Genomic DNA, 23,750 nt, shown 5'->3' on the forward strand with positions numbered 1-23,750 from the left:
GTTCTATGCAAATAGCAGACTTGGATGGAGAAAAAAAACCTGTCCTATGATCTTTACCCAGACTCATAGCCTTTATCGAATCAGATCAACACGGTCACACTAAATCTGTCTCACAATGGAAATCAACTACATAGTCATTCATTTGTTTTGCATCCCTGAGATGATGAATTGATTCAATTAGGTGTATGCCATCAATTCCGAAATGTTTATGCAGATGTTGTCAATTATTTACCCATTGTACACATACCTGTTGTTGTAAGAGTACTTAGTGCAACACCCATTATTATATTACTTGGTGTCAGTCAGGATGTCAGTCTCGGTGTTTTCTGGGTGTGTCAGGAGGTTAAGGTGGTTGCACGTGTGCTTATTGATTTAATTACTCCTCCCGTGTTTGAACCCTTCTTGTCAATCTGCTTGAGTTATTCACGCCTACTCATCAGCTCATTCACCAACCAATCAACACTGGACTCTCACACCTGCACAGTGCACAAACTTGGGGATAGTAAGTGCTGGTCCTTCCAATAGACCATATTCACACGGCGGCCATGTTGCTATTAAGTCAATGAAGTGCCACCCCGTTTCCACGGCAACGGGGTGGCACTTTCAATGTTAAATTCCAATATGGCCGCTGTGTGAATATGGTCTATAGCAGTGGTTCTCAGCTTTTCAGGCAGTGAACCCCCAAAATGATCATATTTGAACAGGGGCTGACAAGCACCTGGAATTGTAGGGATTGAGTGAGGCATTCAATTTAGTTTGACTCGGTTCAACAGATACATATTGTGAAAATAGCAGATCTACAAGCTCACAAGGCCTTGCAACCAAGACGTTGTTGTCAGCTATTTTCATATTTTTGCCTCTTCCTTATATGATTTGACAATTTGGCCAATGTTTGGCCAACCAGTTTTATAGTATAGTTTGCTGATTACTTTTGATGCAGTAATGGTCTTTTTTTATTTTATATATATATATATATATATATATATATATATATATATATATATATATATATATATATATATAATATTATCATTATTATGATTTTTTCCTTAAATTGTCACTTCACCGTCATACATTATATGAATGTATGGAAATGTATAATACGTTTTGGAGATCTGACCGACTTAACACTTTTGTGACGGTTCTTGAGATATGTGGAACGTCATTGACACCCACGCACGCACACAGAGATTCCGTAAATATGGTTATATAGATTAGTCAACACAACACTATAAGCCATAGAGCAGTATTTATTAGGGCTTTATCAGAAGTAAGCAAAAGTGGGTGGTTTAGATGAATGTGGAATTGAGAGTGGTACTGTTACTACTGCACTTCAATGTGTGTCTAAATCACTAGCAAATTAACCTTCCGCCCTGCCATGATCAGGCCATTGATTGTTGCATTATTGCTACAAACCCCTCCTCTGCCCTGCCTTTAGTAAAGCATCTCCATTCTTATCCTCCACTCCCAACCTATACAATACTGACTACAGGATAAGGATAAACCAGTTTTTTGGACAGTTCAACAGTGTTGTGAGGATTGCCACTCTCCAGGGCTGGTTTGAAACCACAGACTGGAAGATTCTCTGTGTTGCAGCTGAACACACAGAGTAGACAAAAGTCAAAGTTAGGAGTTTCCCCAAACATAATAGAATAGGATAACACATGGCTATGAGTAGCCGTACGGCACGTCGCGGGTTCGAGTCCCGTTCCCGGCGACCTTTGCTGCATGTCTCTCCCCATCTCTCTCTCCCTGTTCCCTGTGTATCTCAACTGTTAGCTATCAATTAAAGGCAAACATAAAAAAAAAAGGATAACACTTCATTAAACCCCAAAGGGGTGACCAGCTGACCAGCTCTCTGGCCTTCCCCGCTCTGGTATGCTTTTTCAGCCCCCCATCATTCAAGGTCTTCTGCCTGCCTCACCTCTTCTTTCCGTGACCATAAACCCTGGGTGAATGGTGATGGTGTGGAAAGCCAACTGAGGTGGCAAAAGACAATACAAGGACAAGTTGGGGTCTAACTACCACAGCTGTGGTGTGGATGGCGATCCACTAAAGACTGTAAAGGGAGAAATATTTGTGATGCCCAGCCCTAGAGAGTACATCTCTCCCTGATGAGCTCAACGCCTGTGCACGGTTTGAGGAGAGCAACACCATTCCTATTGTGAGGCCCAGAACAACTGCACTCTGTACCCAACTACAGCTAACTTAGCTTTTCAAAGAGAGGTAATCCACAAAAGTGACCAGGGCCAGATGACATTCCAGGCAGTGTCCTCAGAGAGTGTGCCGACCAGCTAGCAGAGCCCTCTATATTCATCCTCATTTGAACCAGTCTGCAGTCCCCTCCTGCTTCAAACGGTAATCGGAACGCTCGCCCCAAAACACATTCACCCCCATTTTTCTTGCAGATCGCTCGCCAACAGCGGTTCCTCAATTCTTGTATTCGTTTTACTGAGGATAAGGTTAGGAATAAGTTTAGGGTTTGGCATCTTCGTTCCTACTTTCACCTATGGTCATGAAGTGTGGGTCATGACTCATGACCGAAAGAATAAGGTCGCGGCTACAAGCGACCAAAATGAGTTTTCTCAGACGGGTGACTGGCATCTCCCTTAGAGATAGGGTGAGAAGTTCATAGTGGCATGTGAAGTTCATAGTGAAGTTCATAGTGACATGCCTATATATGGGTGTATCGGATTTATTTATGGTTATGTCTGAGTCATAGTGTCTTGGTCGTGGTCTGCCTATGGGCGTATTGGGTTTGTTTACTATTATGTCTGAGTCAGAGTTACATTGCCGTGGTCCGTCCGCCCATTTCGATGTAGGATACCAACCTCAACTTCATATATGGTGATTATTCTAGATCTCCATATATGGAACCGAATGATTGTTCGGTTCCATATATGGATTGTTGCGTATGATGCCATGACAACCCATTGAGGTTAGACAACACACTCCATACATGGTTATGGCATAGTAACATGACCCGTTCTGTATTTGGAACTCCATATATGGACATAGCTGTGTCATAGTGACATGAGCGTGATGTCATCAGCATACTGCCATGCAGGCACACAATAAAGGTGCAAACGCAGCCACAAAGAGACACAGACATTGGGAATACAGAACTGCGATTCATTGAGGATATCGAGAAATCCCATCAGTGTGTGTGTACTGAAAGATGGCGAGTTTGTGTGTACGAGCAGTTAGACAGAGCTACTCTATTGTAGCCTCAAATTCACTACTACGGTAAGGATTTCAACCCAAGCTTTCGTGTTGCTCCAAATGTGTACGTTATACCGTACGTTTTAAGATCAAAGTTAATGCTGTGAGCTTGCCTTGCTGTCATGTGAACACACATGTCTGAATAGAAGAACGCTCGCCCCAAAACACGCCCGCCGGCCGGGTCAAATCCGGCGACCTTGGAGCGGTCGCCACCATGTGTCGCCACCAGGTATTCCTAAACGTAACCTCAGTAAACTATGCCTAAACCTAACCTTATTCCTAAACTTAACCTCAGTAAAACTATGCCTAACCCAAAATGTATTCCTAACCTTAACCTCAGTAAAACAAATAAAATAATACAAGAACCGCTGGGGGCGAGCGGTCCGTGAAAAAAATAGGGGCGAGTGTGTTTTGGGGCGAATGTTCCGGTTCATGAGCATCGACCATTGTCTTTAACTGAGAAATAATAATAAACTGACTTGTGTGAATATCATAAACTGTTCACATGATGACTTTATTATATGACAAGAAGTGACCCTGGCTAATGTTCTCCATTAGGTCCAGGGCATCTCCATGGTTGCTGTGTACAGTTGCCAGGCAGAAGAATGGACAGCGGTCTGCGGAGGAGGAAGGTGGTGTAACGCCAGAGCAGAGTGCAGAGGAGGAGAAGAGCCAGCTGAAGGAGGTCATGGTGAGTCAGTTCACCAGCTAAGGGGGTTGAGCTCTGCTATAGACTGTTTGTTCTGTAACAGAAGTCTCTCCAGCTCTTTAATAAACTGAAAATACACTTTCAGGTGGGTTGCCAATTTCAGCCAATCAGGAGAGGGTACCCCATTCATCAGCTTACATTTTGTAGTGTTCCAGTTCCAAAATGTTCTGCTCATTTCTTTGTCATCACTTCCAATTTCACTTGCTTATCCTGTATCCTGGACATTTAGCAGATGCGCTTATCCAGAAGCCAGAGACACTTACAGAGTGCATTATCAGAAGAAATATCATGAACCCTAGTCAACAAACAACGGGTAGAATAAAAAGGCCAATTTAGTAACTACTGTAGGATAACAGGTGAACATCAAACCTAGCATCTGTCTAAATAAACAACATCTAAATAACATGCTTAGCATTACAGTATAAGTATCTGTATTTTCTTAGCACTCTATGTAAGCATTTACCGTTGACTATTGTTCATGCCATATTCCCATCTTAACTTTGTAAGTTGCTCTCTGTATAAGAGCATCTTCTAAATTTGGAAATTCCTATGTTGTATAATTGGGACAGTCTACTTTTCCTGTGACCAAATGTAAATAGTGATCTTAATAGATACAATATTAAGTATAAAACCGATTGAAAAGAACAATTCTGGTGTATTTACTGAAGAAAAAGGTTTTACAAACTCTGCTTTAGTTTAGATGGATTGGCCTTTGGCCACGTTCGTACAAGATAGTACTGTATCATTGTACTGTAATGTATTTTAAATGTATGTTCTGATCTTTTTCATACTTTTGTTACTAGGAAAAATATAAGAGGTCCTTGGCAGACATGGAGAACCTCCGGGCGAGGAATCAGAGGTTGGTGGACGATGCCAAGTTATATGGTAAGAAATAAAAACATCTTTACAAAACATGTATAGGCCTAACCCAGAAGTCACCGCAAACAGCATAACATCTTCTTAATTGTCCCACTCAATCCCCAAACCCATTAGGGATCCAGGGCATCTGCAAAGACCTGCTGGAGGTGGCCGACATCTTAGAGAAGGCCACGGAAAGTGTGCCCAAGGAGGAGTTAGCCCAGAACCCCTACCTGAAGAACTTGTTTAAAGGTGTTGTGATGACTGAGGTGGAGATCCAGAAAGTCTTCTCCAAACATGGTCTGGAGAAGATCAACCCCGATGGCCAGAAGTTTGACCCATATGAACATCAGGCCTTGTTCCACGCACCTGTGCCGGGCAAGGAGCCCGGTATGGTCACAATGGTGATCAAGGTGGGCTACAAGCTCCACGGCCGCACACTCCGGCCGGCCATTGTCGGTGTAGCAAAAGCCCCCTAAAAGATTATCTACTACATACTTTCTTCTTCTCCTGTGTGGATTTTAATTGCAGCTTGCATCCATTGTGTTGCATTACTGCCATCTGCCGGAGTTATTTAACTCTTACATTTTTCCACTAATCATATTATTCTTCCCAGCAGTCTGGTTCTCTTTAGAAAATTTAGCAAATGCTTCTTTCCCTGCCCACTTCCACTACATTCATTCATAATATTCCCTTCATTCCTACACCTGCTAATCCAGCTCGCTCCATTCCCTCAATCATATCCTTCCTGCAGTACACAAGAACATGCTCCACTGTTTCTGATGCCTGACAAGATTGGTTCCTCAATTTGCTTAACGATTTCTTGTTTTATATCTCTGGATATTGAAACTACAGGAAGTTAGTTATTCATATACGTTCAAACTGTCCTTCTATTATCTACAGCAAAAAAGTGAATGACATTTATCAATGTAGCACAGCAGAAACGCCACAATTAATATGTTCACAGGTGTACACCAGGGTTGTTCTAAATCTCTTTAGAAACTTTGTGGTTTTCATAGTTTCCCACTCTGTCTCTCTGAGGGATACTTTAAACTTCCTACAACAACCTTGTCATTTTCATAGAGAGAGAGGCAATAGTACTAGTCTCTCTAATTAAGAGCGTCTGCTAAATGCCTAAATTGTGCTAGGAAGTATAAATTAGGCTTCAGTCAGGCCACAACTTGACCTTCTGGAAAAACCCTCTGGAGTAATTATGGGTTTTGTCACAGATATTACTTACGGTACTTACATTTTGGTAACTATTTAAGTAAACAAAAGAAAACAGATTTTCATTTACAGAGCAGTCTGTTGTTAAATATTAATGTACTCATTACAATGAATCTTCTTAAAAAGGAATATATCTCTGCTGTCGGGCAGAAACCAGGTAACTCCAAAATGTTAATTTGTCAGGAAATGAAAAATAAACAAAACAAAAAGTGGAGTTAGGAGGTTTTGTTCATCATTGATACATTGATGGACCTCCAAGCTCACAATGAGGTGCAAAAATGCAAAAGTGTCAAGATGGAGTTAGCTGGTTTCTGCCCGACAGCAACTGTCACTGTAAATTTAGGGAGACAGGAAATGTTAGAAATCTCTCACGCTACCCAACAGACCGGTAAATGTCTAGACTACATCTCCTAGAGGATATGTAGATATTTCCCAGAAGACCATGAAATATGGAAATAATGTGGACACCCACCTGACAGCGGTCCATCAGAACACTTGTCTTTAGTACTAGATTGGATGGGCTGGAGGGAAGGGGAGCATTTGTTTTGTTTCACTCTCTCACCTGAATAAAGAATGATTTTACATGCATGAGCATGACTATTTACATCACTTGAAAACAAAGCAGGCCCTCCAACCGCAAGGCCTCAAGGCTTGAGATGCACACCAGAGTGAGCCGCCAGCCAATGCCAGCGGAGAGCGTTCGCCGTTCGTGTTGGCATGCCTGCAGTGTACGGAATAGGTCATTTTATCACTTTTTGTGAAATTGCACATATGCAGGATGTTGGTTGAAACAAAGCGAGCGCCCCATTTCCCGACCAGATGTATGCCTCTGAAATCATTGGAAAAAATTATTTAAACATGATTCAGAACAAGAGTTAGATAATTCTCGTCAGCAAAAGTGAAAACAGTGACCATTAATCGTAAGACCTACTGTGGGATATCACATTTCCAGGGAAAAGGTTTCCAACATTACCAGTATGTTGGAAATGTTCCAGTTTTCCTACATTTACCATGACATACATACTTTAAATTTCTAATGTTAAAACCACCACATTTAATATCTAATTAATAAATAAAAAATAGTATTGGAATGAGCAATTTCAGACATGTTCAGAGCTTTCTATTCAACAAGTTGGTGCTCAAGACAAGTTTACAAGTATGACATGTAGGACTCAGCAGCATGGTTGTTAAATTACTAAGTAGGAGGAACAACTAACGCAGCATCTCACTCACATTCTTTCTATAGGACTATGACTGTGAATGCTCTTTTATTCTGTAAAGCTCAAAAGCACTGTAAAAAATAGCAGTGTGCAATGCACGAGTGAGATAGAGATGGAGTGGCAGAGATAGTATATCATTTCATCAGGATCACAAAAGCCAGTGATAATAATCACAGAACCTACTAACCATTCAGAATGCACATTGGCTAAGGAGAACAATACATTCAGCACTATTTTTTCCATAAACAAAACATAAGACAGAGACAAACTTTCCATAAATGATCTCATTTTTATCAATTCAAAAAATGAAGAAAAACATGAAGATTGTGCACTTGGAAAAAACAAAAAAACACCAATTATTAAATTTCTATGGCCTTCAATCATTATTTGGCAATAGAAAAAAATGACTGCAACCATGACTAAATTGTAGTTATAAATAAGGAGGGATACAAATGTGTGCAATAGTGAATTATCATCCCAAGCTGTTGCCAGTCACTGTTTGCCAACAATTTCACCTCTTGCACTGGGTAATCAGTAAACTCAGCAAAGGATCTACTCTAACCAACAAAAACATTTGCTCTATGATATGTTCACCAAAATACATAGATATAAGAATCTGCTGATTCTTCCTGCTACTTTAATTAAAATAAAAAGGAGCTCTATCAAAACGTATTGAACTCCTTGTTTCTATAATTTGCTACAGGTTGATAACGCCCAAGCCTTCAAACTTCCTAATACCTATAGTATGGGTATTAGATATAGGTCCTATACCTAATAGCGTATATCTCCTGACTTTATTTTGACTTAAGTACTTTGTAAGTAGTAGTAAGATTTCCCAGTGAAAATTAACTAATGCCACTGTATTCTCCGCTATACAACGGTGTCGCTCGCCCAAAATAGCTCACAATGCTTCGTATTCGTGGCACGTTGTGCGCTTGTAGATCGGCTATTTTGGGCACGCGACACTTAAGCTGTTTGGTTTGTAAAAATAGTTTGGGCCATATCTTGATCTTTAAGCTATAGTTAAATGCAGAAGAGGAGAAATACCATTGCCAAGTGTTTTTTTGTACTGAACAAATTTCCCAGGATACACATTCATTGCAGAATAACATACTGTAGCCCTTAAAGAAATGAAGTAAAATAATTGCCATCAACAGGTATGTATATTTTTTGATAGAATGGAAATTAATGTGTAAACTGCAATGTTCCTTGGCCGTGCTACATCGTCTACATAATATGCAACCAGCTTTTTTTGCATGGTATGCATCTATTGCCAAGAAGCAATGCTACGTTAAACTGCCGGAGTACAGTTGTTTGACATGTCTTCTTCCATAAAGATACATATCGGCCCGGGGATACTAGTCAGCCATTCCATACTGATTTAAAGCTGCAATCTGTAACGTATTATTTTAATGAATAAAACAACCAATCTGTAGTATGATAAAATATGATAGATGACAATATAACTCAGACCCAGGTTCAAATTCTGGTTAGAACATGACATGTACAGATTGCAGCTTTATTAAGAGTATCTCAATTTAAAGTTTATTATAAATACGCCTAAACACATGTGAAAATATATACACTTATTACAGGAGTGAAATGTTTATTCCTGATTGAACAGAATAGATTGAAAGAGCAGTAAAACGCTGTGCATCAGTGTGAAATTCAAGCATGGGGTTTCCCTTCACCCAATTTGCTTTTAACATATTCAAAGTTCTGTTATTTAGTTTACAAAATAAAATTTGCAATTTATCAAATCAAAAAGGTTTGCATTGAACGCATTGAACGTGTTCTCAATCATTATTACAAAAGCAATTTATGTACCAAACTGTGAACCGTGAACTCCAAATTGAATTTGGACAGATAAAACCATTCTGTGCCAATTTTCTTAACAAAACTTCATTAAAGTGGAATATCTCCAAGATTATTATTCAATCACGCATCAACTGCAAGATGCGATTATTTTGTATATCATTGATTTCGAGAACACTTAACTTGCTAAATTGAGGTCTTGTGATGTGATATCTTCTGGGAAATTGACTGTACTTTTTGCATTTTGAATGGACTCCACTGCAATGCTGTCTCCAGCTGATACATTTTGAGAGACAAAAACTCATAAGTTGCCAAACTCACTACAAGGAAAATCCATTGCTGCCTTCCTACTAACACTGTATAAGTGACCATCTCTGTTCTGTCAACAGATGGTACTGTAGCTATGGCACTGAAACTGTCTGTGTACAGATGCACATACAGTAAAGCATGGTCAATGTGTGTGATGTGGTGAGGGGGAGATTAAAGTGCATTCAAATGGCGCACAGAGCAGGGAGGTATTTATTGCACGTGTGTCAGTCCTCTTCGTCACTCCAGAAGGCATCCTCTTCATCAAGATCCACACCTTGGAACAGTCTGGAACAGACAACACAGACCATGTCTTTAAAGACACATTCAGGCACTGGGGAAATGATTGTTTAGCTGTGTGTGATGGTTATGCAGGGGTGTTCAGGTTGCAATTTATCCAATTATGCAACTGGATTCATAATGAATAGAGAATATGACTGAGGACTGAGTGATCAAATAGTTGATTATATTTATACAGGTATTGGGATATTCATGCTGTCTTTCTCTGAGAGAAAACAAGTGTAGTGTTGTGTACGTCACTATGTGAAGAGTTTCATATATTGTATGTGTTGAGATGTGTATGTGAATTATAATAGAAAGACAAATGGCTAAGGTGCAGGAAAACAGCACAATCTAACGCTGAGTTTTCCTTCACCAAACAGGGTTGAGTTGAGGGTATACAAATCAGGGTTTAAGTCTGGTTGTAAGCAGGGTGAGTGGGGTTTACATACTGGTTATAGCAGGGAGAGTGGGGGTTGTTGAAGTGACTGTAAGGGTTGACTTTGCTGAGCTGTCCCAGGCACAACCAACAGAAGTACTGCCTGCAGGACGTGCACGTCATCTTGTTGCAGCCGTCTGATTTCTATAGGACAGAAGGTAAAGAGAATGAGACGAGGGCAGAAACGAGGCACGAGTTATGTAGGAGCTGAGCTCCCATAAGGAAGGTTCTGAGCTCCCATGACATATGTGAGGGGTCTCTAATATCTATATATCTATACATTCACTGAATCTCTGCGTGCGTGTGTGTGTTTCTGTCTGTATGTACTGTATGTCCTTCACATTATCTCGAGAACCATCCAACCAATCGACTTCAAACTTCAAGTGTGTATTGCTGAGAACCCAAGTGTGAAGTCAGTCAGATGAGTGGTTCTCCAAAAACATCTATAAATCCACAAATCTCTGTATGTCTGTGTGTCTGTCTCTCTGTGTACAGCTTAACACATTCACTGCCAGATTGTAGCCATTCACGGACATATCCGTGATTTAAAATCCAAGCGTTTACCGCCATTCACGGATATGTCCGTGATTTTTTTTTGGGGGGGGAACGTCCAGAACCCAAGATAACGTGATCCGAAGATTTACTGCTCCATTCACTTCCTGGTTAACTTATTACTTACTCCTGTATCTCGGCTCCTGAGTACTTTGTTTTTTAACTAGGTATTTTTGGTGAAACATGCTATTTTCAACTGGGTATAACAAGAGAACGGGAGGTCACGATGACATTTTTTTTTTCACGGAAGCGCAGTGATTTCCTCCGTGATTAGGGGATCAACCATCAGGGGATCGATCATACTGGAGATAAATATTCTGTGGTTCTTGAAAAATGAGTCAGAATGCTTAAAAATGCTGGCAGAAAGCTATCTGCCAGCATTAGAAAGCCTGTGGCAGTGAATGTGTTAATGTGTGACCTATGTTGCATGTCTTTCCACGTCTGTCTTTGCCAATTTATTTGTCATTTTAAATGAAATAGTCCAACCCCTGGTGTACATACCTGTATATTTGTCCCACAGCGTGGGCAGCCTTTACAGTTCTCATTGAGCCAGTCTCTGCTGAAGGACTCTTCCACTGCTTTCTGGATGACCCTTTTCCCATAGCGCTGCTCCATGAACTTCTTCCCGTCTGTACTGGCGGAAAGATACTCATCCCTCAGGCCACGCAAATCATCTGTACGGAACAGACGACACTGGCTTTAATACCATCAGCACAGCAGTCATCTTTCTTCAAAACATGTTCAACTTGTTAATATCTTGTGATATCTAACTTTGTTCTGTTTTCTGGTTAATGGCCAGTCTGTACAAGACTAAACCAAAAACATAGAAAGTAACTCCCAGAAAGTCTCCTTGTAAGCCTTCACAGGAATATGATTAATTGAAGTCAAAACCACAAATTCTTTCCAAGACTTTAAGGCAAATTCAGCCACCTCCATGTTGGAAAATTGGCAAAAATAGGTGATGATACGCAAAAAGCTAAGAGGAACAGTAAAAGACAGAGGTAAACACCTGCAGTGATTTTGCAGTGGGACAGGCCATGGTAGGTCAGCTTGCAGAGGGTACAGAAGGCATAGCGACAAGCAGGACAGATGCCCATAGTAGTGTCTGGCTCCACCATGACGGCGGTGGCACAGGACTGCCGGGGGCAGTACACCACGTCTGCCATCAGGTCCAGAGTGGACTGCAGCAGCAAGCGGTCATATCGAGCAAACAGCTCATCGTCCACCAGCTGCTTGACCTGCGAAAGAAGACGGGCGGATGGAGAGACAGAAATACCCAGAGCAAAAATCATTACTCATTATCAGGAATCTACTAGCAAAATAATATGATAAAAAAGTGAAAAATATTCTGATGGCTTCTGCCAGTGCATAAGGCAACGAGAGAACTGCACAAACACACACAGAATTAAAATACTCGCAGTGATGTGAGGTGTATCAAAAACAACATTATTGCTTATTTTTTTTATGTGCCAGTGAAATCCATAATATTCAGTGGAGCCACAAAATCTAAAGGCATGTAGATTGGCCATTTTCAAGTGAAGGAATTTGGTACAGAGAAAACTTGCACATACCCCACACACATACACCCCCCCCCCCACACACACACACACACACACACACACACACCTGCCTTGCTCACCTGCAGTGGTGTGGCAACAGAGGTACATTTTGGCTCAGGGCAATTAAGGCACTGTACGTTGCCATCTCGTATCTGAATCTGGAAGTATTCCGTCATGCATGCCTTGCAGTAGACGTGTTGGCACTGATTGAAGCACAGGCAGCCCGAGCCCAGCTTCTCCATGAAGCAGATCCCACAGCAGAACACCTTGCTGTCAAACACCTTCTGACTGTGTGCCTCGTCAAAGTCCAACAGCTGAGGTAGGATGTCGGCGCGCGGGTCCACTGCCAGCACGGCCCGTGGATCCAGCTGAGACGAGGGCGACGAAGATGAAGACGAAGATGCCGATGACTGCGGTTCACAATTTCCCCTTTTAGGTTTCCTTGGTCGCTCTTCTTCTTCCTGATCAGAGGATTTGCCTGAACACTTCACGGCTGAAGAGAGTGAAGAAAAGTGCCGTTTAGGTTTAGAGCCATATATATGTTTTAGAGAGATATATCGGCCAAACCGTTGTATCGGCCATTAATTGACTTTTGACAACATTAGTATTGGCAATTATGCAGCCTGTGTGTCCCCATTTTTCAAAAATTGCATATCTTCGAGCTCACAATGCTTTGCAACAGGATGAGCTTGTAGATTGGCTATTTTGGAAACATTATGAATAGGGTTAAGTGATTATTTGTGTATATTTTAAAAAGAAGTTCAAATAGAACTTTAATCAAATCTAACTTTGTCAGAAAGTGATTAGAAATGTTGCTCTTTTTGACGACACATCTGTCAAAACATCTGTCAAAACATCGGTAATCTGTGGTCTACATGACACAGTTAGTTATGGCCACAAGATACAGTACAAGATGTGCACGAGCCCATGAAATACAGAGCATGTGGCCACTAGAAATGCCATGTCAAGACTGCCCAGGAGATGAAGATCTTGTGGTGACGAGATCATGATCTTGTGCACGCCACACATGTTATATTTTTTGGCCACATGATCACATGATATTCTGTGCTGTTCAGTTAGTTACTGTATGTTGTGGCCACAGGATATATGACTCCATATATGCCCAGGAGATCCTGATCTCGTGCAAGAATATATATACTGCAAAAAACTAGAGGACAGATACAGGGAGGCAAACTGGAGCCGAACATTCAATGGAATGCAAGTCAATGAAATGATATACCGTAGAGTGCACATCCAAAAAAACAAGAGATCATGAATCTACATGTGATATGTCTTCTTTTATTTTCATGAACAGATAATCTGACAAATGTCGCAATCATTAAAAATAGTGTTTATTCATAAGCAGCGCCAACTGGCTCTCATTGACTTCAATGCATTCCTTTGAATTTCCGGCTCCAGTTTTTCCTCCCACCCAGTCCATCTATGGCCCCTGCTATGACGTAGAACATCTGTCCCCTCCTTCTTTACATATCCTTGATCTCATGGGTAGTGGGCACAAGATGCTGTATAAAGCGGCCCTTCCAAAAGGCCAACTGTTGGCCAATAGCAGAGGTCCCTGGCGTTGGGGGTCATCTGCTACAATAGATGTGTGCATATTATCAAGAGACCGTCGACTGCTGTTGGTCAAGTCGTTTTCACGTGAAAATACAAGAGAGCAGCAGCATTTAAAAACAAATCAGCTGCTGTTGATCATCTTGGCATAATATAGTCTACTCTAGACTGATAGGCTACATTATGCAGCCTGCAAGGGATATAGCCTACATTTTATACAAACAAAACTTTATCATCGGTACTGTACATAGACCTACTCACAAAATTGTCTATAAAAATGTATCACCATGAGCATAGAATTGCAGGTTTCCAAGAGAATAATCTGTGGCTAAGAGTTTTGCCCTACAGCTAAGAAAAGGATCATACAGGAGGATACTAGGCGCTCCCAACCACAGTCACAAATGTACATGTGTAGCTCATTGATTATTCATTATTTTGTCTATGAAATACAACTTTGTAGGACAGTTGAAGGCTGTTGATAGCACAATGTCCAATACTGTCTGGAGTGTTCATTATGGTGTTGGCTAATTCATTGGACTGCCTGTATACAGCTCAAGTTACAACAGGCTACAAAATGTAATATTTCAAATGATGTAGTATGTCTATTTCTCTTGATGTTTGCCAAGGCATTTTTTGCCAACTTTTATCTTGTCTGCCTCTGATCACAGTCACACGTTAAACTGGGTTAAGACTGCAAAATTCTGAGATAGAGTAATACATTTTCCAAAAGATGAGCTTTCACATCCACACCCAGCCTATAGCCTATTTGAATCAAATGCACTATCAGGGTTCGATTGGGGCTCTATTTGACCAGTAATCCTTACATTTTAAGGATTCTGGCAGCCTGCTGGACATATAGGCTCTATGTGCTAAACTATGCGTAATATCTGCTCGGTCTGCGCACCATGACGCAAACAATAACACATCAGTCCACAGATAACAAGCTCAAACACCCAAACACCATAATAAGATCGCAGTCATGTACAACTGTGATGTAATCACACACTGTAGAGATGTAGCTTCAACCATGAGCATTACAACAAAATAAAAGAAGTCAAAACAAACTAAAATAGCTTCCATGGTGGGGGTGTCAAGTGGGCTTTAAGGAACATTTATGTACACTTGGGAGTGTTTGCGGTTATCCACGGTTAACCATAGCATGACGCCATATCTATACAAATTAACATTGTAGTGAACTTCATGAGCCTTGGACACAATAACTAATAATTAATGTAGTGCAACTGACGTTAGGCCTGTGCCAAGTAGTTTCCTAGTTGTGTCTTTATCATCTACGTTTTCAGAGAAAATCCTTTCATTTATTTTTAAATCAATAAGTCATTAAAATCGAAAGTGAAACTCAGGGCCCTTATAAACTGGGATTTATAAGTAGAAAACAAAGCCGTATTTCCCTCTTAAAGCTTTGTTTTGAAGTTAACTGCAGCCACCGTGGGCATGATGGCACAATGCAGCTCTAAACACCAATATATCTAACTCATATTAAAGCCACACACAACTAACACGGTGGGCATGAGAACAAATGCCAAATCCGAAGGTGTCTGGGGTGAAGACCTCAGTTAATTTGAGCACATATACAAATGTGTTTCTGGGTGGGGAGGAACTTGAACTTGTCCCAGAGTTCAAGTACCTCGGAGTCATACTAGACTCAACCCTAACTTTTTAAAAACATGTGAAGAAAGTCACAAATACGATTAAATTCAACCTTCAAAATGTTAAACAAATTAGACCCTTCCTGACAGTTGGAGCTGCCAGATCGTATCTTCACTGTATGATCCTATCACACACTGAATACTGTTTTGCAAACTGGTCTTGCACAGGCGTGACGATTCTAAAACCCATTGAACAGCTCTACAAAAGTGCGCTCAAGGTGTTTGACAGGAAGCCTCACTCTTATCATCATTGTAACATACTCAGGAGGCTCAATTTCTTTTGCTTCGACAATTTCAAAAGGTTCAAACAGGTTGGGGTCATATACAAGACCTTACATGGTCTGTGCCCGCCCCCCCTAAGGGAATTCATTAAAAGGAAGCCTGAAAGAGGAATCAGCACAAGAGCAACCACTCGAGGAGATTGTGAAGTGCCGCACCGGCAAACAACCTTCGGTCAAAATGTCCTCTCAGTACAGGGTTGTGTAGCATGGAATGGCCTTCCTCTACATATAAGGGATTGTGCTACATTTCCATCTTTTAAATTCAATGTGAAAAGATGGTTGCTTGAAAACCAAAGCTGCAAACATTTGTGATCATATTTTAGGTTTATTTTTAGGCTATGTAATGTTATGTAAATGTATCCCACCGTTTGTCTGTTTTCTGATGTTATGTTTTTCTGATTTTATGTTTTGTGTGAGGACTGCGGATGAAAATTAGCATCTTTGCTAAATCCGGTGTATTCACGTTCATGTGACGTTCATTAATATGCTCTGTCCTGTCTAAATAAACAAATAAATAAAGTAAATGTTTCATTTAACATTTGATGAATATATCCACCCTGACTAACAGGCACATTGAAGTTTTCACGCCTTGACTTTCATTAACTCTAAATGCACATGACCTAATCATGTATCCCAGTAGACGCAGACTATGACATCATGCAATAGTAATCCTCATCATGACAGGGGAAACAATAGTGAAGCTTACAGAGTCCAGTTGAAAAACATCTCCTTTCACAATCACAACGTGTAACCGCATTCGACGCTTAAGACGGGCCCACAAGATCCCAACCTTGCGGCCACTGGAACTGTAAGGTGTGCCCACTAGATGAAGATCTAGTGAGCACAACTCACGAGATCGGGCTTTCGTGAGGCATGACTTTGATCTTGTGGCCACGACGAGACAACAAACTGAGACCGTGCCATGTCTCTCCTCATCCGTAAGGATCAGACGGAGATAATGGTCATGGTTTCTATTCACTCACTGAGGGAGAGACAGAAGCTCTGCTGATGTTTCCATGTAATGTGTATATCTATGTTGCCTATGTACAGTATGTACAGCGATCTATTTTTTTCTGCAGATTTCCTCTGTTCTGCTTTCTTTGCATAGCCAGGCAATGACACCCATAACACCATCATCACCATATTGTACCTGCAAGTACAGCAAATGAAACCCACAACTCATCCTCTCGTGTTGTACCTGTAGCAGGCTCACTCTTCTTGCGTTCACCGTTGGCCTTGCTTCCTCCCCTGACTACCTCCAGAGGGGACTGGATGCCCAGGAAGTCCAGCGCCTCCTCCTTGAGAAACTGGACCCAGGTGAAGAGGACAACACAGCCATGGCTGTCCTCCCACAGCTCGTCCAGACGTTTGCACAGGGAACTCATCTGATATGCAGACACACACACACACACACGCACACACACACACACACACACAGTCTTCAGAGTAGGCCTGTCACAATTATTACATAATCGTCTAATCGCTATATTAAAAAAGCATAAATAGCCAAACAAGCCACTGGTACAAGCTTGTAGATCAGCTATTTCTGCTATTTTTACCTGTATAAACTTATTAAATATGTCAATAATTTCTTTGTATATTTAAGTTATTTTTCATATCTGCCCTGTGCAATTTGTTTTATTACAAAGCCTAAAAGGCATTAAGAAATGTATTTTGTATTCATATGTTCCAACATTCAATGCCAAACACACAATTAAATCGTTCATCGCAATTTTTGAGTGACAATTAATCGTCAACTTAAATTTGTAATGGTGACAGTCCTACTTCAGAGCTGTAGTGTTGAAATGACTGGGCTACCCATACATACCATACTGCACAACTGTTTTGTACTCTTACTGTAGTATTTACATTATTTTACCTACTTGTAGCTGCACTTTAAAAGGTAGGGTAAGTGATTTGCTTTGGTTAAAATAAGTGTTAAATAGCTCTATATTCTGATAGTACTCATTGCTATAGAGTGTTTGTTCAGTAAAAGGAGTCTCCTTGTCTCTCCACCTCTTTATTAAACAGAAAATGCATTTTCGTTTCAGTTTCAGTTTCATTTCCAATTTTATCCAACCAGGACAGAGAACTCAATCAGGATACAGATTAAACAAGTGAAATTGGAAGTGATGACACTAAGAAATGAGCAGACAAAATTGGAACTGGAACACTATACAAATTAAGCTTAAAAATTGGTACTTTCTCCTGATTGGCTGAGATTTTGACACCTACCGAAAAATTTACTTTCTGTTTATTAAAGAGCTGGAGAGACAGGGAGACATCTGTTACTGAACAAACACTCTATATCAATGATTACTATCAGAATATAGTATTTTAACCTTTTAACAAAATACTTTTTGTTTTAACCAAAAAATATCACTTACCCTACCTTTAACAATTATGAATGGAATTTAGATTTTTTTTCCTAGATCAGTGGTTCTCAGACCTTTTCATTTCCCCCCATAACTCTGAGAGTGTACAAATGGAACCAAATGGTCCATTTGGTTCCATTTGTACACTCTCAGAGTTACAGACCTGTAAGGGTCCATTTTGGAACCCCCTCAAGGAACCCAGATAGTCCCAGGACCCTACTTTGAGAACCACAGTCCTAGATTTGTTTAAATTACACATCGAATCGGTACTCGGTATCGACCGATACGCAAGATATGGGACCGGAATCGGTAAGGAAAAACTGGTATCGGTACATCTCTAGCTTCTGACAACGTAACGTTTTGGTATAATGAGGTTCTGTTCAGCATGAGCCTTACCTGTGCTCTGGTCAGCCATTTGGAGCTGATGGTGAAGATCGGTGCAGAGGAAGATGGATACTCTGAAGGAAGCTCGAAGTTCAGGACCAGAGGAGGTAGGTAGGAGACATTGTACTCTGCCCGTTTTTCCCCTGTCAGACGATTCAATGTAGCACGTTTTAGGGCAGAAAAGGTTATGGTTGAGATCAACACATCGTCACTTAACCCATTAAGACCAAGTGCTGCGCTATGAGCTTGTAGATCTGCTATTTTTGAAAGATCGTGATTTTTTTTGCAAATCTTTAAATATATGTATTTTTTGTGTATGACACAGTATGCGTTCCCGGATTGAATGGGTTAACCACATTAAACCTGGTGTTAAGCCTAAGTGGTTCAAGTAAACATCTCCTCCAAACAGCAGTGCGTTACCTTTCACGACAACTTTGAAGTCGGGAGGCAGTTCCAGGCACAGCTGCATCTCTCCTCCCTGGGCTGAGTTGGCCCTGTGGAAATCCTGGTCATCATAGATACTTGCTAGAGCAAGCAGCTCATCCTCCTGCGATTCTCTGTCCTCCTCAGACATTTACATTCCTACAAACAACAAAAACTGTACTTAAGAATATTTCATACTCCGTTGCATGATGGTCTCAAACAACTGATCTTTTTGGCAAGCGGCGCCGTCATACTGTGGAGTACAAAACTTGGCTTTCCAAGTAACACTAGACTCGATGTAATAAACACAGTTGTCACATGTTGCCAGCACACAAATGTCAAATCACGATATTGCTTATTATTCAAAAAACCAAACAAGAATCCACATAGTCAACATGATCATGTATATATTTCAGTACACTGCTCATACTGATATCATTTTTGTTTCTTTCATTCCCTATTTCGTTCCAACTGTGATGTTGTGAAATGATGGAGCTTGTATGACAAAGAATTTCACCCACTTTTTTTACACAATGTAAACCTGCAATGTGACAATGAAGTTGAGTTGTGTGTATATACTGTGTGAGCCAAGCTGGGTGGGGCTCATGGCTCAGTACTAGATATATACTATTGAACTATGAGCCATCATCCATGCTGGAGAAGGAAGGGAAGTCCCCACACTGTTCTCACCTGTAGCTCCCAGTAGAAAAAAATATTTAGAACATTATTTAGACCAGTGGTTCTCAATCTCAACCTTTTCAGGTCGGACCCCCCAAAATAATCATTTGAACCCCCCCACCCTGACAAGCACTTGGAATTGTAGGAGTTGAGGCATTACATTTAGTTTGACTCTGTAAACAGATAAATATTGTGAAAATAGCCGATCTACAAGCTCACTCGGCTATTTTCACAAGTTTTGCTTCTTTCTTATATTATTTGAAAATTTGGCCAATGCTTCACCAGTTTTCATAGTATAGTTTGTTGACTACTTTTGACGCAGTAATGGTCTTTTTTGTTTTCTTTCTCTAGGTATTAAAAAGGTCTTAAAAGTCCTTAAATTGTCACTTCACGGTCATCTGGGGACCCCCCAAAATCATGTGGGGACCCCCCGCCCCTGGGGGTCCTGACCCACAGGTTGAGAACCACTGATTTAGACCATCATCCATGCTCCCACAGTAAAGCACAAGGCGCGGGACACTCAACCTAGATCCATGCCAGGATTGGGCCACAATGCCCAACCTGGTGTTGTTGTTTTTCTGCATGGTGCGGGATAGTTGTTTAGGTGTATACTTTTGTATACTGTTATTGATGGTGCTTCTTATTGTTATTTTTTACCTTTGTATTGCTGTATCTGACACTACTTTATCATAGTCTGTATCTGTAACATTGTAACTCTTAACTGCTGTGCTGCCTCTGGGTGAATACAATTCCCCACAGGATCAGTAAAGGTATCTATCCATCTATCTAATTAAGAAGACTTCTTTAATAATATTTTCTCCGGGGAAAAGGGCAACTTTAAGACTTTGTCCTGTAAGGATGTTGGTGTATCAAACATATGATGTACTGTCAAGCCTTAAAGGTTTCATGACATTCAGTTTTACAACACATTAAAAGTCTTTGTCATGGTCCTTCAAACGTGTATAAAAAGTTTTAACTGAAAATTCCACTCCAGTTAGCCATTGCAGGTGTTTTTCTCTCACATTTCTAAAGCCTTTTCAACTGCAATGAAAAAGAAATCTTTGCCTGCGGGTGTCACTGTTGAGGGATTTTGCCTGTCAATCATCACGTCTGCTTCGCTCCCCCCCCCCCCCCAAAGGAAAGGATAGGGGAGGGGAGGGGCGAGGAGGAGAGTGGGCGGGATTAATGGCCTATGACTTCACACTCCAAGGGCCAATCTCAGATTACTTTTCAGCCTAATTATTCAGAAAACCCCAGACCACAGAAAATCCACTGAATGGTCAAAGTTCAGTTTTTTTGGGTGTAATTGAGGTCATAAAACCCCCCAAAAAAACATTAAAAAAGTGAAAATGAATGTCATAGAACCTTTAAAGGAGCACTTCACCCATTTCAACCTCATCTTCATATAATAGGTCGGGATCCTCACTAATGTTCATTAGAAGATAGCACAATTTCTGTCTACTCACTCTGCGTAAACCTGCCAACCAAAGTCATCATCGATGGGGATTCCAAGCTAATAGAAAGTAACTACAGCCCTTCTCGTCCCGACAAGTTAGCATGCTATAATAGAAGCCATTGTGCTTGCCTTACTAAAAATAAATAAAACATTCAAATCAGAAATCTTGTTTGAAATATCCAAACCTGGCAACAGATTACAGATTATGTTCCGGAACTGTCCAGAGCCCTCCTCTGAGTCACAGACAAACATGGTACCATCTTATAATGACCATCAGTGAGGACCAATAACTGTCTTATGAAGAGAGAATGTTGAAAATGGGTGATGTGGTACTTTAATGATTGATTACTGACAGTGGTGGAAGAAGTACTCTGCTATTTTACTTAAGTAAAAGTAGCAATAGCACAATATAAAAATACCCCGTTACAAGTAAAAGGCCAGTGTTCAAAATGTTACTTGAGTAAAAGTACAGAAATATTGGCATCAAAATATACTTAAAGTACCAAAAGTAAAAGTACTAAAATGTTTGAAAAATAACAGATCTACAAGCTCACAACGATCGGCTATTTTCAAATAGCCTAGGTATAATATAGGGCTCAAGTGGTTAATGTATGCTTTATAATATAATTTATATCTGCAAAGTAACTAGTAACTCAAGTGTTCAAATAATTGCAGTGGAGTAAAAGTACAATATCTGCCTCTGAGATGTAGTGGAGTAGAAGTAAAAGTATTGGAAATACTCCAGTAAAGTAAACATATACCTCAAAATTGTACGTAAGTACAGTAAATGTACTTAGTTACTTTACACCACTGATTACTGACTATGGGCAATGTTGGTCAAGTTGCTCAGTCACAACCACTCAGATTGGAACCAATCATCATTATTGGCAATGGGGTGTGAGGTTCATTCTCTGGGCACACACACACACACACACACACAGAGCTGGGAGTATTTTGAGATTTCAGGGGGGACTTTGCCCCTTTACTCTGACACAAAGTAGCTATGGCTAACGTTACCCTGTATCATCTGGCTGTGTTGCTGTGGCATCATGTTAGCACTTATAGCAGCAACAGCAACACGTACGTCAGCGTTAGCCGTCATCTTACATCATTTACCCTGCTGCTGTGTACAGTAACAGTACTGTGTAACAGATATGTTCTCTATCTATAAACTTTTACCACCGTTCAACACAGAAGCTAGAAGCTAGCTAACGTCATCCAACCAACAACGACAACACGAGTTGATCATGATGTGTTAGTTAGCTGATGGTAGACAGCTGTAGAACGTTTAGTTGACAAAGCAGCACATTATTACCGTATTATAGTATCGTTATTGAGCGGGGATACACTCGTTATGCTATGAAAGTGACAGTTTATTATCCTTACCTTCTCCACACTCACTGATGGCAGACCGACAGCAGCAAGATTATGTATCGGTAGTGTTGGTCCCATAGCGCGGAGGGACCATAGCGTTGTGATTGGCCCCTTGGTTGCCCCAGGTAACCCATTAGTGTGTATTACATGTACATTGATTGTGTTAGGTGACAGTGGTGGAAAAAGTACTCACATTGTTTACCTAAGTAAAAGTATCAATACTGCCATGTAGAAATACTGTTGCAAGTAAAAGTCTGGAATTCAAATTGCACTTGAGTAAAAGTACAAAAGTATTGGTATCAAAATGTACTTAAAGTACCAAAAATAGTAAGTAATCATTAGAATGTCCCATTTAACAAGTTTTCAAATGTATAAAATGTATGAAAACTCTTTTAAAAATAGCAGATCTATGCGTTGCAACTTGCAACGCATTGTGAGCTTGTAGATTGGCTATTTTCAAATGGCCAAAATGTATAGGGCTGAAGTTGTTAATGTATGTTTTGTAATAATAATCAAAATCTACAAAGTAACTAGTAACTAAAGTTTTCAAAGAATTGTTGTGGAGTAAAAGTACAATATTTGCTTCTGAGATGTAGTGGAGTAGATCAGTAAAAGTACTGAATATCGGAAATACTCCAGTAAAGTAAAAATACCTCAAAATTCTACCTAAGTACAGTACTTGAGTAAATGTACTTAGTTACTTAACACTACTGATGATAGGTGATGATGTAAAATGTTCGCAGTAGTGTGTTAAATTCTGGAAATGTAAATCGTTGCACTTGTGTTTAGAATACAAACAAAAACAACATGTCTCTCAACGTCAACGAGGACAAAGTTTGTAAAGTTAATAAAGTCTAGAATCTAAACTAAATAGACCGCCCCTCGTGACTATGGGATTAAACTCCCAACCTGCGACAAGCTCCCTCTACCGATACACTAGGGGAATTGCGTCAAAAAGTATCAGTGTCACTCCTTTAATAGGAGTGTGTATATTTTGATGACAATACTTTACTCAAGTATAATTTGGAATGCAGACTTTTACTTGTGTCGTTACTTTTACTTCTCAAAAAATCTGAGTAGCCTACTTTTTCCACCACATGGAGACTAATCTTATTTATAAGACTACGAGTTCTACGAGGCAGGCACATGTTCTCAGGGTTGTAAACATTTTATAATATCTACTAGTAATCCCATAGCCAGAGCCTCACCACATTTTCACCAACACATGTATGGCTTGGTACTAGTTAGTCTATGAATCTTTTATGATTATTATACTGCATAGTTTCATTTATAATCTTTAAGTTTATATGAACCGTGTAAATATATATTTTCCCATTGTATTGCACCCCCTAGA

At 40.3% G+C, this 23,750-nt stretch overlaps 2 protein-coding genes across 2 annotated transcripts; one reads left to right on the forward strand and one right to left on the reverse strand.

Moving 5' to 3' along the window:
* Positions 1–3,178: 3,178 nt before the first annotated feature.
* Positions 3,179–5,268, forward strand: LOC308090770 (grpE protein homolog 1, mitochondrial-like; the record flags this gene model as incomplete). The annotated part of the gene is made up of 4 exons (XM_080436036.1): positions 3,179–3,246; positions 3,781–3,913; positions 4,735–4,816; positions 4,925–5,268. 4 exons carry the CDS (start codon positions 3,179–3,181, stop codon positions 5,266–5,268), a joined length of 627 nt encoding a protein of 208 aa, XP_080292162.1.
* Positions 5,269–7,505: 2,237 nt separating this feature from the next.
* LOC308089964 (E3 ubiquitin-protein ligase RNF14-like) lies at positions 7,506–22,492 on the reverse strand. Its single transcript, XM_080434957.1, has 9 exons — positions 22,409–22,492; positions 18,886–19,047; positions 18,478–18,608; positions 16,905–17,091; positions 12,267–12,679; positions 11,637–11,865; positions 11,129–11,301; positions 10,089–10,219; positions 7,506–9,645 (listed from the first exon to the last, which is right to left on the reverse strand). The coding sequence occupies exons 2-9, from the start codon at positions 19,037–19,039 to the stop codon at positions 9,585–9,587; spliced, it is 1,479 nt and encodes a 492-aa protein (XP_080291083.1). The 5' UTR covers positions 19,040–19,047; positions 22,409–22,492; the 3' UTR covers positions 7,506–9,584.
* Positions 22,493–23,750: the final 1,258 nt, after the last annotated feature.

This window comes from Gymnoscopelus braueri (genome assembly GCF_963280865.1).
Source record: "Gymnoscopelus braueri genome assembly, chromosome: 8".
In the NCBI taxonomy this organism is placed as follows: domain Eukaryota; kingdom Metazoa; phylum Chordata; class Actinopteri; order Myctophiformes; family Myctophidae; genus Gymnoscopelus; species Gymnoscopelus braueri.